Source organism: Thalassophryne amazonica, chromosome 3, assembly GCF_902500255.1.
Source record: "Thalassophryne amazonica chromosome 3, fThaAma1.1, whole genome shotgun sequence".
NCBI lineage: Eukaryota > Metazoa > Chordata > Actinopteri > Batrachoidiformes > Batrachoididae > Thalassophryne > Thalassophryne amazonica.
The window spans coordinates 12,128,211-12,145,192 of record NC_047105.1 but is presented as its reverse complement, the minus strand read 5'-3'; the positions used below and the strand labels follow the sequence as shown (position 1 = coordinate 12,145,192).

At 41.5% G+C, this 16,982-nt stretch overlaps 1 protein-coding gene across 2 annotated transcripts in view; it reads left to right on the top strand.

The window, feature by feature from the left end:
• The window catches only part of LOC117506348 (plexin-A2-like), a 319,464-nt gene that overhangs the window by 208,580 nt on the left and 93,902 nt on the right, over positions 1-16,982 (top strand). For both annotated transcript variants that reach the window (XM_034165840.1, XM_034165841.1), the window contains 4 exons: positions 1,570-1,684; positions 4,782-4,982; positions 8,764-8,860; positions 16,630-16,829. In XM_034165840.1, the coding sequence (XP_034021731.1) occupies positions 1,570-1,684; positions 4,782-4,982; positions 8,764-8,860; positions 16,630-16,829 (613 nt within the window). The remainder of the gene's footprint in view (positions 1-1,569; positions 1,685-4,781; positions 4,983-8,763; positions 8,861-16,629; positions 16,830-16,982) is intronic.

Sequence of the window (16,982 nt, the reverse complement as noted above, 5' to 3'; positions counted from 1 at the left end):
ATATATATATATATATATATATATATATATATATATATATATATATATATGAATGGGTACATCCATCACAGCACGGAACTGTCTTGGGTCACCAATGGCAACCTCTTGAAACTACCCATCTATCTGCTGCAACCAGGTGAAGAATAAACATGTCCTCAGCCTTCTTGAGCTGCTGAGGTCCTCAACGCTGAGGAACCTGTTTGCTGGATCACGCCCAGAGAAACACACCACATGGCCAAAACGTCGTACCCGGCATTCCCTCATTATGCAAGTGACACTACTCGGTAACACAAAGTCATTCCGGCAGTACCCAAGCAGACTAAACTAAATTTAGGAAAACAATTAACTCACTCAGGAGGCAACATTTAAATGATTCACAGCCAAACGCGGGGAGTTAGCCGATAGCGGGCGTGCATATCATCTATTCAAAATGCATGACTGCAACATGATGGCTACAATCTAACTATGCTAAGCTATTAGAGAGAAGCTCATCACACCAATACGGCCTCCATTAGCTGCAGCGTGACCCCGTGAATTCTGATTAATATTGCGGACCCAATACACTTGTAACCAAGTACCTCCACCAGCACATCACCCTCTATAATTAATTACACAGTGTTTGCAGCACCATGCCAGTCCCATCCTATTAATACCCCAAATTTATTTCCTCGTCTTTCACACACAAGCACATGTTTTTATGTCCACACTGGCCCCAGGCAGCTAATTAATATCAAAACTTAATGGTGTTACGCTACATTTATTGGCATTTGCAGCTTGTATTTGGGGTGTTAATGTATTAGTACCTTCATAATTCGTCCCCCCCCCCCCGCCCTCGTCCCCACCCCTGTTTAATTGGAAGACAACACTCATAAGAACAGACTGTGATAGTAAACATTTGAAGCCACGGCAAAACAAAACCTTTAATTTTCAGCTCTCCAGCTGCTCTGTTTGCTCGATCAACAGCTCTGCATCATTCTGTCTCCTCTCAGTTCTCCTCCTGTTTAGTGACCAAAATGTGATTAAATCCCATCCAGTGAGGGTTATATCAGCAGAACAATAATCTACCACTGACAGCTGGTTGCAATCTGGTAAATCAGAGCCAAAAATGTTGCACAATTTCCCCCAAATACCATAAACCCTCAAATAATCTTTTGTCCCAGTTTTTGTACATAATCCAGAGTTGTACAGACGACGTGAATATTGTCTTATTTTCAATAGCAGGTATGTAATAAGATTCTCTGAAAAAAAGGGGCAAAATGAAATGTAGATTTTTGAATTAAACGTTGAATTGGAGGTGACATCTACACAGTGTCACTGGATTTGCTTGATTATGTAAATCTCAGTGGTCATAGTTATTATCATCACTGACAAAAAGACATGAATGTTTTCTGCCAATGAAGTGATGACATCTGATCATTTTGTGAAATGTGAAATGTTTCTGATGAAAACTGCAATCTGTCATAAGTCTCTGCTTTCCGATCATCCACTCAGGAAGGACAGATGTATAGATTTGAAGGTGGTTTGAAGGTAAAGATTTTTTTTATGTTAATGTTTGCATTTTGCCTGCAGGTGTCTGTCCTGCGTAAACAGTACTTTCCGCTGTTACTGGTGTAAATACCGGAACCTGTGCACCCACGACCCGAGCAGCTGTTCTTTCCAGGAGGGCAGAGTCAACGCCTCAGAGGTTCGCATCATCCCTGCAATGTTATGCCTTGATTATCAAGTACAACATTCCATGAGAACAGTGTTTATCATTTCTATTTAGCCATAGCACACCTTCATTAATTCTCATGATTTGTGTGGATATAATTGAAAGATGCATACGTATTAACAGTTAAACTGTAAAATAGTAAAAGAGTCCAAAATACACATACAGCAAACCTGCCCTCATTGTACGGTGCATCCAGAAAGTATTCACAGCGCTTCACTTTTTTCAACATCGTTATGTCACAGCCTTATTACAAAATGGATGAAATTCATTTTTACCCTCAAAATTCTAAACACAATATCCAATAATGACAATGTGAAAAAAGTTTTTTTTTTTTTTTTTTTTTTTTTTTTGCATATTTATTGCAAAAAGAGAGAGAGAGAGACAGAGAGAGAGAGAGAGAGAGAGAGAGAGAGAGAGAGAGAGAGAGAGAGAGAGAGAGAGAGAGAATCACATGTACATAAATATTCACAGCTGAAAATTGAGCTCAGGTGCATCCTGTTTCCACTGATCATCCTTAAGATGTTTCTACAGCTTAATCGGAGTCCACCTGGGGTGCTTTGAAGGTCCCAATGAACACAGTGGCCTCCATCATCCATAAATGGAAGAAGTTTGGATCCATCAGGACTCTTTCTAGAGCTGGCTGCCCATCTAAACTGAGCAATCGGGGGAGAAGAGGCTTTGTCAGGGAAGTGACCAAGAACCTGATGGTCCCTCTGTTAGAGCGCCAGCATTCCTTTGTGGACAGAGGAGAACCATCCAGAAGGACAACCATCTCTGCAGCAATCCACCAATCAGGCCTGTATGGTAGAGTGGCCAGACTGAAGCCACTCCTTAGTAAAAGGCACATGGCAGCCCACCTGGAGTTTGCCAAAAGGCACCCGAAGGACTCTTAAGCCATGAGAAACAAAATTCTCTGGTCTGATGAGACAAAAGTTGACGTCTTTGGTGTGAATTACAGGCATCATATTTGGAGGAAAACCGGCACCATCTCTACAGTGAAGCATGGTGGTGGCAGCATCATGCTGTGGGAAAGATGAATGCAGCAATGTACACAGACATCCTGGATGAAAACCTGCTCCAGAGTGCTCTTGACCTCAGACTGTTGGGACGGTTCATCTTTCAGCAGGACAATGACCCTAAGCACACAGCCAAGAAATCAAAGGAGTGGCTTCAGGACAACTCTGTGAATGTCCTTGAGTGGCCCAGCCAGAGCCCAGACCTGAATCTGATTGAACATCTCTGGAGAGACCTGAAAATGTCTGTGCACCGACGCTTCCCATCCAACCTGATGGAGCTTGAGAGGTGCTGCAAAGAGGAATGGACCAAACTGCCCAAAGATAGGTGCACCAAGCTTATGGCATCATATTCAAGAAGACTTGAGGCTGTAATTGCTGCCAAAGGTGCATCAACAAAGTATTGAGCAAAGGGTGTGAATACTTATGTACACGTGATTTCTTAGTTTTTTTTAATTGTTTATAAATTTGCAAAAATTAGAAAAAAATCCTTTTTTATGTTACAAGATTCAACATTTAAACAGCTTTATTGATCTCTAAAAGGGAAATTTAAATCACACCCAATTACCTAAGACAAAAAATACAGCAATTGATCCAGAATTATTACTAGTTGAACGTAATAATGGCACACATCAGAATTAAAAGAACCGCACATATACATTTGATTGTTTATGTACACTAAACTTTGAAAAAGTCCATCATCTGAGTTGAGGCAATGGGAGTATGGGCTGCACAGTATGGGGGGGACACTGCAGCTATGTGCCGCGCAGCCTCCCGGAGTGGCAGAGCTGAGGCTGTGGGGGGGAGCATAATGCTGTCATTATGGGGTGTTGTGAGTAGAATTTTTGAGGGTAAAAATTAATTTACTCCATTGTGGAAAAAGGCTGTAACATAAAATAAGTTTTATGTTAGAGCCCCCCACCCCCAGATGTACCCATATAGAGTTTAGAGCAGAGGTTACAAATTGATTCCAGAAAGGAACAAGAGGGTGCAGGTTTTCTTTGCAACCACTCACTCCACCAGGTGATTTCACTGATTAACATCACCTTCAGCAGATGGAATCACTTAATCAGTGAAATGACCTGGTAGAGTGAGTGGTTGCAAAGAAAACCTGCAACCTCTTGTCCCTTTCTGGAATCAGTTTGATTTTGCACTTTGGGGTCTATGCCGCAGTGTTTCCCAGGTTGTTCCCGACCTACAAAACAAATTTATTGTCAGCTGAGGGTGATCATTTTGACTCCCAATAAGTTGTACTTATGTGCAATTGTTTGGACTGATGACCTTGGAATCAACACAGTCAGGAATGTCTCTTGGAGTCACCAAGAGACATTCCTGACTGTGTTGATCTATGATACTGTTTCTCAAATTTTCCACTGAACTCCTTGGACTGTGTACAGTGTGTTTGCCAATCCAATGAGTGTTGGTAAAAAAAAAAAAAAAAAAAAAAAAAACCTTTTTACATTGGCACAGAGAAGCAAGAAGCTGTAGTTAATCATGATCACTAATAAGAAGAGGCCATGGCATTTTGGAACTTTCAGTTTTGGCTTTGCCCAGGGAGCTAACCTGTCATTGATTTCCATCCCATCCAGGTTAAGTCATAGACTCTCATCTGCATCACATTACAGTATCCGGGGACATGTGCCATTGCCAACGGGTCTCAGGGCGTATATAGGACTATTTTTAATCTTTACGTACAATCACATAATTTCCTCGGCCGAGGTATTTAATTATGTAAAAACGGTAAATGGATTGCATTTATATAGCGCTTTTCCATCTGCATCAGACGCTCAAAGCGCTTTACAATAATGCCTCACATTCACCCTGATGTCAGGGTGCTGCCATACAAGGCGCTCACTATGCATCGGGAGCAAATGGGGGATTAAGGACCTTGCCCAAGGGCCCTTAGTGATTTTCCAGTCAGGCTGGGATTTGAACCGAGGATCCTCTGGTCTCAAGCCCAGCGCTCAACCACTAGATCATCACCTCCCTGTAAAGAGTGCATACCTCCTGCCTGTAAATATAATTATTAATTCGTCTGTGTGTGTTTCTTTTTGCAGGAGTGTCCTCAGCTCCTCCACTCGGGGGAGATGCTCATTCCGGCCGGTGAGGTCCGCCCTATCACACTGAGAGCCCGAAACCTTCCCCAGCCACAGTCAGGCCAGCGGGGCTACGAGTGTGTGGTGCACGTGCAAGGTGTCAGCCACCGTGTCACGGCGCTGCGCTTCAACAGCACCAACGTGCAGTGTCAGAACAGCTCGGTATGACCTCAAACACTCCCAGTGGGAGTTTCACAGCTGCCAAATGATGCACACAAATTGGCTGCCATGTAGCCAACGTCCATAAGTTACATAAGTGGGCACCACCTGTGGTAAAGAGCAGACTGAGGAGAAAAGAAAGTGAGAGTAATGAGGCGCAATGCCAAATGTGAGAGCAAACAGCAAAGAAAGAAGGAATGGAAGCGAAAGTTAATGGAATTACATGAAAGGAGAACTGTTAGTGCCTTCACAGTAAAAGTGATTCTGTCCCAACTACAGTACTTGTGAACCATTATAGACACTGGGGGTAGGACTGTCTTCTAGCACAGCTAAAAAATTATTTTCAGCTTATTTTGAATTAATTTCTAGTAATACAAACTAATTTAAAGTCTGACGTGACTGCAAATTATATCAGCTTCAGTTTGTAAGAGTTATGATATTGCAGAGTGGGATTTGATCAAATTTGATCTTGGTAGGTCTCGTTTCCATCAGCTCTATGGTGGATGTTATCAAAGCGGTTTGTTACTGATTTGAGTGTCAGAGCTCACTATGGCTTAAACATTGAGAACAGTATCAGTACAGAGTTGTCAAACTTAACTTGCTTCAAGTTTAGTACACATAAACAATGTCAAATGTACGAGGTCTGTTACAAAAGTATCCGACCTTTTTATTTTTTACAAAAACTTGATGGATTTGAATCACATGTGATTTCATGAGCAAACCTTGAACCTCTGTGTGCACGCGTGAACTTTTTCACACCTGTCGATTGCGTCATTTGCTGGTAAGCAGCCTTTGTGTGAGGACGTGTGTTGTGCTCTCAGCGGATTTTCATTGCAAGGAAAATGACGGAACGACTGGAGCAGCGCCGCATCAGATTTTGCCAGAAACTGGGTGACAGCCAGATGGAAAGCATTCGGATGATTCAGACGGCTTTCGGTGACTATTCAGTCATGTGACTATCCGAGAAATTGTGGAAGAGGTGGGCATGTCACAGCATGTCCTGTGAGACTTCAACACGAAGGCGCTTTTGCTCCACCGTCAGCTTCAGCACGAATTTTACCGCCACTCTTTTCATGGACAAATCTTCTGTCACAGTGGAATGTGCCGAAAAAGTGCTGATGTCCACCTCTTCCGCAATTTCTCGGACAGTCACACGATGGTCCCGCATCACCACAGCGTTCACTTTGGAAATGATCTGGTCATTTCAGCATGTTGATGGCCGACTGGAGTGCAGCTCGCTCTCCACCGTTGTGCGGCCGTCTTTAAACCGGTTGTACCACTCCTTAATCTGTGTGATGCCCATAAGATCATCACTGAAAACCGTCTGAATCTTCCGAATGGTTTCCACCTGGCTGTCGCCCAGTTTCTGGCAAAATTTGATGCAGTAGCGCTGCTCCAGTCGTTCCGTCTTTTTCCTTGCAATGAAAATCCGCCGAGCGCACAGCACACATCCTCACACAAAAGCTGCTTACCAGGAAATGATGCAATCGACAGGCGTGAAAAAGTTCACGCATGCGCACGAAGGTTCAAGGTTTGTTCATGCAAGCACACGTGATTCAAATCCATCAGGTTTTTGAAAAAAATAAAAAGGTCCAATACTTTTCTAACAGACCTCGTATATGTGTTGTCTCTAATTTTGATGTGTGCCATTATTACGGTAAACAAGTAAAAATTGTGGATTAATTGCTGTATCTTGTCTGAGGTAATTGGAGTGTAAATGTAATTGCCCTTTTTTGGATCAGTAAAGTTGTTTGAAGTCTGAAGTCTACAGTAGTGTTCAGAATAATAGTAGTGCTATGTGACCAAAAAGATTAATCCAGGTTTTGAACATATTTCTTATTGTTACATGGGAAACAAGGTACCAGTAGATTCAGTAGATTCTCACAAATCCAACAAGACCAAGCATTCATGATATGCACACTCGTAAGGCTATGAAATTGGGCTATTAGTAAAAAAAAAGTAGAAAAGGGGGTGTTCACAATAATAGTAGCATCTGCTGTTGACGCTACAAACTCAAAACTATCATGTTCAAACTGCTTTTTTAGCAATCCTGTGAATCACTAAACTAGTATTTAGTTGTATAACCACAGTTTTTCATGATTTCTTCACATCTGCGAGGCATTAATTTTGTTGGTTTGGAACCAACCAAGTCTTGTTGAAACACCCATTTCAAGGGCATGTCCTCTTCAGCATAAGGCAACATGACCTCTTCAAGTATTTTGACATATTCAAACTGATCCATGATACCTGGTATGCGATATATAGGCCCAACACCATAGTAGGAGAAACATGCCCATATCATGATGCTTGCACCACCATGCTTCACTGTCTTCACTGTGAACTGTGGCTTGAATTCAGAGTTTGGGGGTCGTCTCACAAACTGTCTGCTGCCCTTGAACCCAAAAAGAACTATTTTACTCTCATCAGTCCACAAAATATTCCTCCATTTCTCTTTAGGCCAGTTGATGTGGGTTTTTTTTGGCAAATTTTAACCTCTTCTGCACGTCTTTTATTTAACAGAGGGACTTTGCGGGGGATTCTTGCAAATAAATTAGCTTCACACATGCATCTTCTAACTGTCACAGCACTTACAGGTAACTCCAGACTGTCTTTGATCATCCTGGAGCTGATCAATGGGTGAGCCTTTGCCATTCTGGTTATTCTTCTATCTATCCATTTTGATGGTTGTTTTCCGTTTTCTTCCACGTGTCTCTGGTTTTTTTTTGTCCATTTTAAAGCATTGGAGACTATAACTTTTTGCACCTGCATATAAGTTTTCCCCTCTCCAATCAACTTTTTAATCAAACTACGCTGTTCTTCTGAACAATGTCTTGAACGTCCCATTTTCCTCAGGCTTTCAAAGAGAAAAGCATGTTCAACAGGTGCTGGCTTCATCCTTAAATAGGGGACACCTGATTCACACCTGTTTGTTCCACAGAATTGACAAACTCACTGACTGAATGCCACACTACTATTATTGTGAACACCCCCTTTTCTACTTTTTTTTTTACTAATAGCCCAATTTCAATCAATTCAATCAATTTTTTTTTATATAGCGCCAAATCACAACAAACAGTTGCCCCAAGGCGCTTTATATTGTAAGGCAAGGCCATACAATAATGATGATTCTTTCATAGCCTTAAGAGTGTGCATATCGTGAATGCTCGGTCTTCTTGGATTTGTGGGAATCTGTTGAATCTACTGGTATCTTGTTTCCTATGTAACAATAAGAAATATACTCAAAACCTGGATTAATCTTTTTAGTCACATAGCACTACTATTATTCTGAACACTACTGTATATTGCCTTCTTGGCCAAATCTATATGGCTTCATGAATCTTTCCAAATTTTATTGATATTATGTAAAATGTTGCTCAGAAATACACATATGCTCAACCCACATTTTTGGAACCCAAATATGATTCCAACAGCAATGTGTTCCCAATGTATGCCAGTTCCACAATACAAATAACAGGGTGAATTTCACCACGACACGTACCATACTAGAATGTGACAACAAATGAAAAGGCCATTTTCTTTAGATGGGGATGATTGGTCACCAAAAGCAGGGATTGCATCCCTACATGTCAAATAGGAGAGGAGCAGACAACCATGGCGGAAATGACAGACTGTTAAAAGCCTGCTCTCTCAGCTGGCCTTTCATCCTCTCATTTCCCTCACTGTGTCATGTTCTGGGATTTTTTTTTCTTGTCGTCTGTCTCTGACATTCTCTTGCGGTTTCCTCTTTCAATGCCCTCTCTTACAGAATGTTTCTGCTTTTCAGTACACGTACGAGGGTGTGAAGATCAGTGACCTGGCAGTGGACCTCTCCATCGTATGGAACGGCAATTTCATCATTGACAATCCAGAGAAGATTAAAGGTGCCTCTGCCATTCATCACTGCCAGGCTGGAGCATTGTAAAGCACTCAATCCACAGGAGATAGATTGGTCATAGAGAGTACTTCAAGGCTCCCAATGGGCCTTGAGCGAAAGTTCACAATAGCAAAGAGTGTTATCAAAAAGCAACTAATCACTTGGTGCCAGAAGGCTGAAAGATGATTCTTCATATCTGCCTATTCTGGCTCTCATGGCTGCTTTTGGTTTCTGCTCCATCATCACCTGAGATTAGATATCTGTGAGCTGTAATTGTGGGTTTTGGCTTAAATGCTTTAAAAAATGCTTGAATTTTAATAAAGCTTGTCAATATTTAAGTTGCACTACACTGAAATCGGTGAAGTGTAGGTTCCATACAGTTGTGAGTTAGCACAAGACATGAAAGAAGCGTTGCCCTGATTAGTGATCAGTCACATGGCAATGCAAATTTTATTTAATACAGTCTTGCAAAATTAAAGAGCCTAGAAGCTTGGTGAGAGAGATGTGTTGCTGGGCCTGCTGTAGCTATTGTATTGTCCATGTGGAGCTTCATACATATACAGTGAGGAAAATAAGTATTTGAACACCCTGTGATTTTGCAGGTTCTCCCACTTAGAAATCATGGAGGGGTCTGAAATTTCCATCTTAGGTGCATGTCCACTGTGAGAGACATAATCTAAAAAAAATCCGGAAATCACAATGTATGATTTTTTTAATAATTTATTTGTATGTTACTGCTGCAAATAAGTATTTGAACACCTGTGAAAATCAATGTTAATATTTGGTACAGTAGCCTTTGTTTGCAATTACAGAGGTCAAATGTTTCCTGTAGTTTTTCACCAGGTTTACACACACTGCAGCAGGGATTTTGGTCCACTCCTCCATACAGATCTTCTCTAGATATTTCAGGTTTGGCGTTTCAGCTCCCTCCAAAGATTTTCTTTTGAGTTCAGGTCTGGAGACTGGCCAGGCCACTCCAGGACCTTGAAATGCTTCTTACGGAGCCCCTCCTTAGTTGCTCTGGCTGTGTATTTGGGGTCATTGTCATGCTGGAAGACCCAGCCATGACCCATCTTCAATGCTCTGACAGAGGGAAGGAGGTTGTTTGCCAAAATCTTGCAATACATGACCTCATCCATCCTCCCTTCAATACGGTGCAGTCGTCCTGTCCCCTTTGCAGAAGAGCACCCCCAGAGTATGATGTTTCCACCCCCATGCTTCACGGTTGGGATGGTTTTCTTGGGGTTGTTCTCATCCTCTAAACATGGTAAGTGGAGGTGATTCCAAAAAGCTCTATTCTGGTCTCATCTGACCACATGACCTTCTCACATGCCTCCTCTGGATCATCCAGATGGTCACTGGTGAACTTCAAACGGGCCTGGACATGTGCTGGCTTGAGCAGGGGGACCTTGCTGCCCTGCAGGATATTAAACCATGACAGCATCATGTGTTACTAATGTAATCTTTGTGACTGTGGTCCCAGCTCTCTTCAGGTCATTGACCAGGTCCTCCTGTGTAGTTCTGGGCTTTCTCAGAATCATCCTTACCCCACAAAGTGAGATCTTGCATGGAATCCAAGAATGAGTAGGCCTCTACTGGTGGTTGGCTCTCACTGCGGTATTGTATCACTTCCTCTTCTGGAGCACAGCGGTGTTTTGCTGTATCTGTTAGCTGTTTAATCTGCGCAGTTAGATTGACCTAGTTACCTAGATAACGATTTGCTTCACAGTGTAATCTTCACGTGCCTTAACTAAAGCACTCCCTCTGCTGAATCACCTCTAAATTATTTACACATTATTCACTTTGTGTGTCTTTAGGAATCCGCTAGCTTAGCGCAGCTACTAGCTCTTAGCCGGTTTAGCATGGCGGCTTCTCCTGTCTCTCCCGCACTTTTCTGCTCTGGGTGTGAAATGTTTAGTTATTCCTCTGCCTCCTTTAGCAGCAATGGTACTTGTAATAAGTGTAGCTTATTCGTAGCTTTGGAGGCCAGGCTGGGCGAATTGGAGACTCGGCTCCGCACCGTGGAAAATTCTACAGCTAGCCAGGCCCCTGTAGTCGGTGCGGACCAAGGTAGCTTAGCCGCCATTAGTTTCCCTCTGGCAGATCCCGAGCAGCCGGGAAAGCAGGCCGACTGGGTGACTGTGAGGAGGAAGCGTAGTTCTAAATAGAAGCCCCGTGTACACCGCCAACCCGTTCACATTTCTAACCGTTTTTCCCCACTCGACGACACACCCGCCGAGGATCAAACTCTGGTTATTGGCGACTCTGTTTTGAGAAATGTGAAGTTAGCGACACCAGCAACCATAGTCAATTGTCTTCCGGGGGCCAGAGCAGGCGACATTGAAGGAAATTTGAAACTGCTGGCTAAGGCTAAGCGTAAATTTGGTAAGACACCCGGTTACGCCAATCGGAGGTCACTAAAATCAACATTGAATCGGTGTGTAACTTTGCAAAAACAATGTCGGACTCTGTAGTTTTCTCTGGGCCCCTCCCCAATCGGACCGGGAGTGACATGTTTAGCCGCATGTTCTCCTTGAATTGCTGGCTGTCTGAGTGCTGTCCAAAAAATGAGGTGGGCTTCATAGATAATTGGCAAAGCTTCTGGGGAAAACCTGGTCTTGTTAGGAGAGACGGCATCCATCCCACTTTGGATGGAGCAGCTCTCATTTCTAGAAATCTGGCCAATTTTATTAAATCCTCCAAACCGTGACTATCCAGGGTTGGGACCAGGAAGCAGAGTTGTAGTCTTACACACCTCTCTGCAGCTTCTCTCCCCCTGCCATCCCCTCATTACCCCTTCCCCGTAGAGACGGTGCCTGCTCCCAGACCACCAATAACCAGCAAAAATCTATTTAAGCATAAAAATTCAAAAAGAAAAAATAATATAGCACCTTCAACTGCACCACAGACTAAAACAGTTAAATGTGGTCTATTAAACATTAGGTCTCTCTCTTCTAAGTCCCTGTTAGTAAATGATATAATAATTGATCAACATATTGATTTATTCTGCCTTACAGAAACCTGGTTACAGCAGGATGAATATGTTAGTTTAAATGAGTCAACACCCCCGAGTCACACTAACTGCCAGAACGCTCGTAGCACGGGCCGAGGCGGAGGATTAGCAGCAATCTTCCATTCCAGCTTATTAATTAATCAAAAACCCAGACAGAGCTTTAATTCATTTGAAAGCTTGACTCTTAGTCTTGTCCATCCAAATTGGAAGTCCCAAAAAACAGTTTTATTTGTTGTTATCTATTGTCCACCTGGTCGTTACTGTGAGTTTCTCTGTGAATTTTCAGACCTTTTGTCTGACTTAGTGCTTAGCTCAGACAAGATAATTATAGTGGGCCATTTTAACATCCACACAGATGCTGAGAATGACAGCCTCAACACTGCATTTAATCTATTATTAGACTCAATTGGCTTTGCTCAAAATGTAAATGAGTCCACCCACCACTTTAATCATATCTTAGATCTTGTTCTGACTTATGGTATGGAAATTGAAGACTTAACAGTATTCCCTGAAAACTCCCTTCTGTCTGATCATTTCTTAATAACATTTACATTTACTCTGATGGACTACCAGCAGTGGGGAATAAGTTTCATTACACTAGAAGTCTTTCAGAAAGCGCTGTAACTAGGTTTAAGGATATGATTCCTTCTTTATGTTCTCTAATGCCATATACCAACACAGTGCAGAGTAGCTACCTAAACTCTGTAAGTGAGATAGAGTATCTCGTCAGTAGTTTTACATCCTCATTGAAGACAACTTTGGATGCTGTAGCTCCTCTGAAAAGAGAGCTTTAAATCAGAAGTGCCTGACTCCGTGGTATAACACAAACTCGCAGCTTAAAGCATATAACCAATAAGTTGGAGAGGAAATGGCGTCTCACTAATTTAGAAGATCTTCACTTAGCCTGGAAAAAGAGTCTGTTGCTCTATAAAAAAGCCCTCCGTAAAGCTAGGACATCTTACTACTCATCACTAATTGAAGAAAATAAGAACAACCCCAGGTTTCTTTTCAGCACTGTAGCCAGGCTGACAAAGAGTCAGAGCTCTATTGAGCCGAGTATTCCTTTAACTTTAACTAGTAATGACTTCATGACTTTCTTTGCTAATAAAATTTTAACTATTAGAGAAAAAATTACTCATAACCATCCCAAAGACGTATTGTTATCTTTGGCTGCTTTCAGTGATGCCGGTATTTGGTTAGACTCTTTCTCTCAGATTGTTCTGTCTGAGTTATTTTCATTAGTTACTTCATCCAAACCATCAACATGTCTATTAGACCCCATTCCTACCAGGCTGCTCAAGGAAGCCCTACCATTATTTAATGCTTCGATCTTAAATATGATCAATCTATCTTTATTAGCTGGCTATGTACCACAGGCTTTTAAGGTGGCAGTAATTAAACCATTACTTAAAAAGCCATCACTTGACCCAGCTATTAGCTAATTATAGGCCAATCTCCAACCTTCCTTTTCTCTCAAAAATTCTTGAAAGGGTAGTTGTAAAACAGCTAACTGATCATCTGCAGAGGAATGGTGTATTTGGAGAGTTTCAGTCAGGTTTTAGAATTCATCATAGTACAGAAACAGCATTAGTGAAGGTTACAAATGATCTTCTTATGGCCTCAGACAGTGGACTCATCTCTGTGCTTGTTCTGTTAGACCTCAGTGCTGCTTTTGATACTGTTGACCATAAAATTTTATTACAGAGATTAGAGCATGCCATAGGTATTAAAGGCACTGCGCTGCGGTGATTTGAATCATATTTATCTAATAGATTACAATTTGTTCATGTAAATGGGGAATCTTCTTCACAGACTAAGGTTAATTATGGAGTTCCACAAGGTTCTGTGCTAGGACCAATTTTATTCACTTTATACATGCTTCCCTTAGGCAGTATTATTAGACGGCATTGCTTAAATTTTCATTGTTACGCAGATGATACCCAGCTTTATCTATCCATGAAGCCAGAGGACACACACCAATTAGCTAAACTGCAGGATTGTCTTACAGACATAAAGACATGGATGACCTCTAATTTCCTGCTTTTAAACACAGATAAAACTGAAGTTATTGTACTTGGCCCCACAAATCTTAGAAACATGATGTCTAACCAGATCCTTACTCTGGATGGCATTACCCTGACCTCTAGTAATACTGTGAGAAATCTTGGAGTCATTTTTGATCAGGATATGTCATTCAAAGTGCATATTAAACAAATATGTAGGACTGCTTTTTTGCATTTACGCAATATCTCTAAAATTAGAAAGGTCTTGTCTCAGAGTGATGCTGAAAAACTAATTCATGCATTTATTTCCTCTAGGCTGGACTATTGTAATTCATTATTATCAGGTTGTCCTAAAAGTTCCCTAAAAAGCCTTCAGTTAATTCAAAATGCTGCAGCTAGAGTACTAACGGGGACTAGAAGGAGAGAGCATATCTCACCCATATTGGCCTCTCTTCATTGGCTTCCTGTTAATTCTAGAATAGAATTTAAAATTCTTCTTCTTACTTATAAGGTTTTGAATAATCAGGTCCCATCTTATCTTAGGGACCTCATAGTACCATATCACCCCAATAGAGCGCTTCGCTTTCAGACTGCAGGCTTACTTGTAGTTCCTAGGGTTTGTAAGAGTAGAATGGGAGGCAGAGCCTTCAGCTTTCAGGCTCCTCTCCTGTGGAACCAGCTCCCAATTCAGATCAGGGAGACAGACACCCTCTCTACTTTTAAGATTAGGCTTAAAACTTTCCTTTTTGCTAAAGCTTATAGTTAGGGCTGGATCAGGTGACCCTGAACCATCCCTTAGTTATGCTGCTATAGACATAGACTGCTGCTGGGTTCCCATGATGCACTGAGTGTTTCTTTCTCTTTGTGCTCTGTATGCACCACTCTGCATTTAATCATTAGTGATTGATCTCTGCTCCCCTCCACAGCATGTCTTTTTCCTGGTTCTCTCCCTCAGCCCCAACCAGTCCTAGCAGAAGACTGCCCCTCCCTGAGCCTGGTTCTGCTGGAGGTTTCTTCCTGTTAAAAGGGAGTTTTTCCTTCCCACTGTCGTGCTTGCTCACAGGGGGTCGTTTTGACCGTTGGGGTTTTTACGTAATTATTGTATGGCCTTCCCTTACAATATAACGCGCCTTGGGGCAACTGTTTGTTGTGATTTGGCGCTATATAAATAAAATTGATTGATTGATTGAATCCCAGACCGAGGAAGATTGACAGTCATCTTGTGTTTCTTCCACTTTCTAATAAATAATCATAACAGTTGTTGTCTTCTACCAAGCTGCTTGCCTGTTGTCCTGTAGTCCATCCCAGCCTTGTGCAGGTCTACAGTTTTGTCCCTGGTATCCTTAGACAGCTCTTTGGTCTTGGCTATGGTGGACAGGTTGGAGTGTGATTGATTGAGTGTGTGAACAGGTGTCTTTTACAGGTAACAAGTTCAAACAGGCGCAATTAATACAGGAAAAGAGTGCAGAATAAAAGGGCTTCTTAAAGAAAAATTAACAGGTCTGTGTGAGCCAGAATTCTTGCTGGTTGGTAGGTGTTCAAATACTTATTTGCATCAGTAACATACACATAAATTATTAAAAAAAATCATACATTGTGATATCCAGATTTTTTTAGATTATGTCTCTCACAGTGGACATGCACCTAAGATGAAAATTTCAGACCCCTCCATGATTTCTAAGTGGGAGAACTTGCAAAATCGCAGGGTGTTCAAATACTTATTTTCCTCAGACCTGCAAGTGTCAACTATTTAACGATGTAAAAGTCTACCGTTACTCAATGAACACAAATGATCAGGATGCCTTAATTAGTCACAGCCAAGCTTAATAAGTCCAATTTTAAGCTAATGTCGTGTCAGCAAACAAAGCTAGATACTGCTTGGGATAGAATTGTTGAGTAGTTTATCACTATCTAGATATTAGGTTAATATTTTGGTCAGTGCAATTTTGAAGAATGGATTGGCATGGGAGCTTGGTGAGAGACATAAATATCAAACATCCTTACTTAACGAGGAAAATGGGTAAGTGCATATCAGGCATCAGTACCTGATAAACACACTCAATGTCTGCAGGCACAGCAATGTTATATCAATGTTGTTTTTGGTTATATTACATCTGGATGACAGTCAGCATGTTATCAATGTTGCTCAAACGTCAATCTCCCGATGCTTTAACTACATCAGAATATGACATTAATACGATGTTGAAATGTGGTTGGGTTCCTCATGGGTATTTTTAATTTCTGGTAGAAACACATATGAAGTGTATTTATTTCATTTACTTTCACAAACCAGCAGATGTGTTATTTGTTGATTTGAGCAGTTATAATAATATACAAGTTGAATATTATATTAGAATATCTACAGTGACTATCTATTGATCCAACATTAGGAGTTCTACATTGATCCAATTTCAAATCCAACATATTTTCTGTTTCAGCGTCATATCAACAACGTTTTACCCACTGGGAAGAAAACATTTGCTCATGTAAAACTCAAAAGTATTCAAACTAATTACTCAAATGGCATATGGTAAATCAGCAAACAGCAGAGAACTACATTGAAATTAGGTGAAATTTGCTCAGACATTTTGCATTGTACCTTTTATGAATTGTATTAAACTGATATATTAACCAGCTAACGTAAATAACGAGACAAATCTTCCTGTGAATACATTCTGATGGATTTAACAGTTTGATTCAACTTACTCAGTTAATTGAGTTGTAACAGGACTCGTAACTATGTCTTCTGTTGTCTCATAGTGCACCTTTACAAATGCAGTGCACAGCGGGACAGCTGTGGCATGTGTCTGCGGGCGGAGAGAAAGTTCCATTGTGGCTGGTGCAGCAGCGAGGGTCGATGTACCATGAAACAACATTGCCCTCCCATCTCACCCTACGCTAGCCGCTGGCTCGACCTTTCTACCAGGAATGTGAAGTGCACTAATCCACGCATTACTGAGGTCTGTGTGTTTGGACATTTGTCTGATTAATCAGTCATGCTTATGTAGTAAATTGTTCTGCATTGTGTTATGTTTTTGTCTCCTTGGGACGCAAACTCATGATCTCCGGCATGGGAGGTGGACTCTCTAACCAGAAGGCCAAAACCCAGGCCT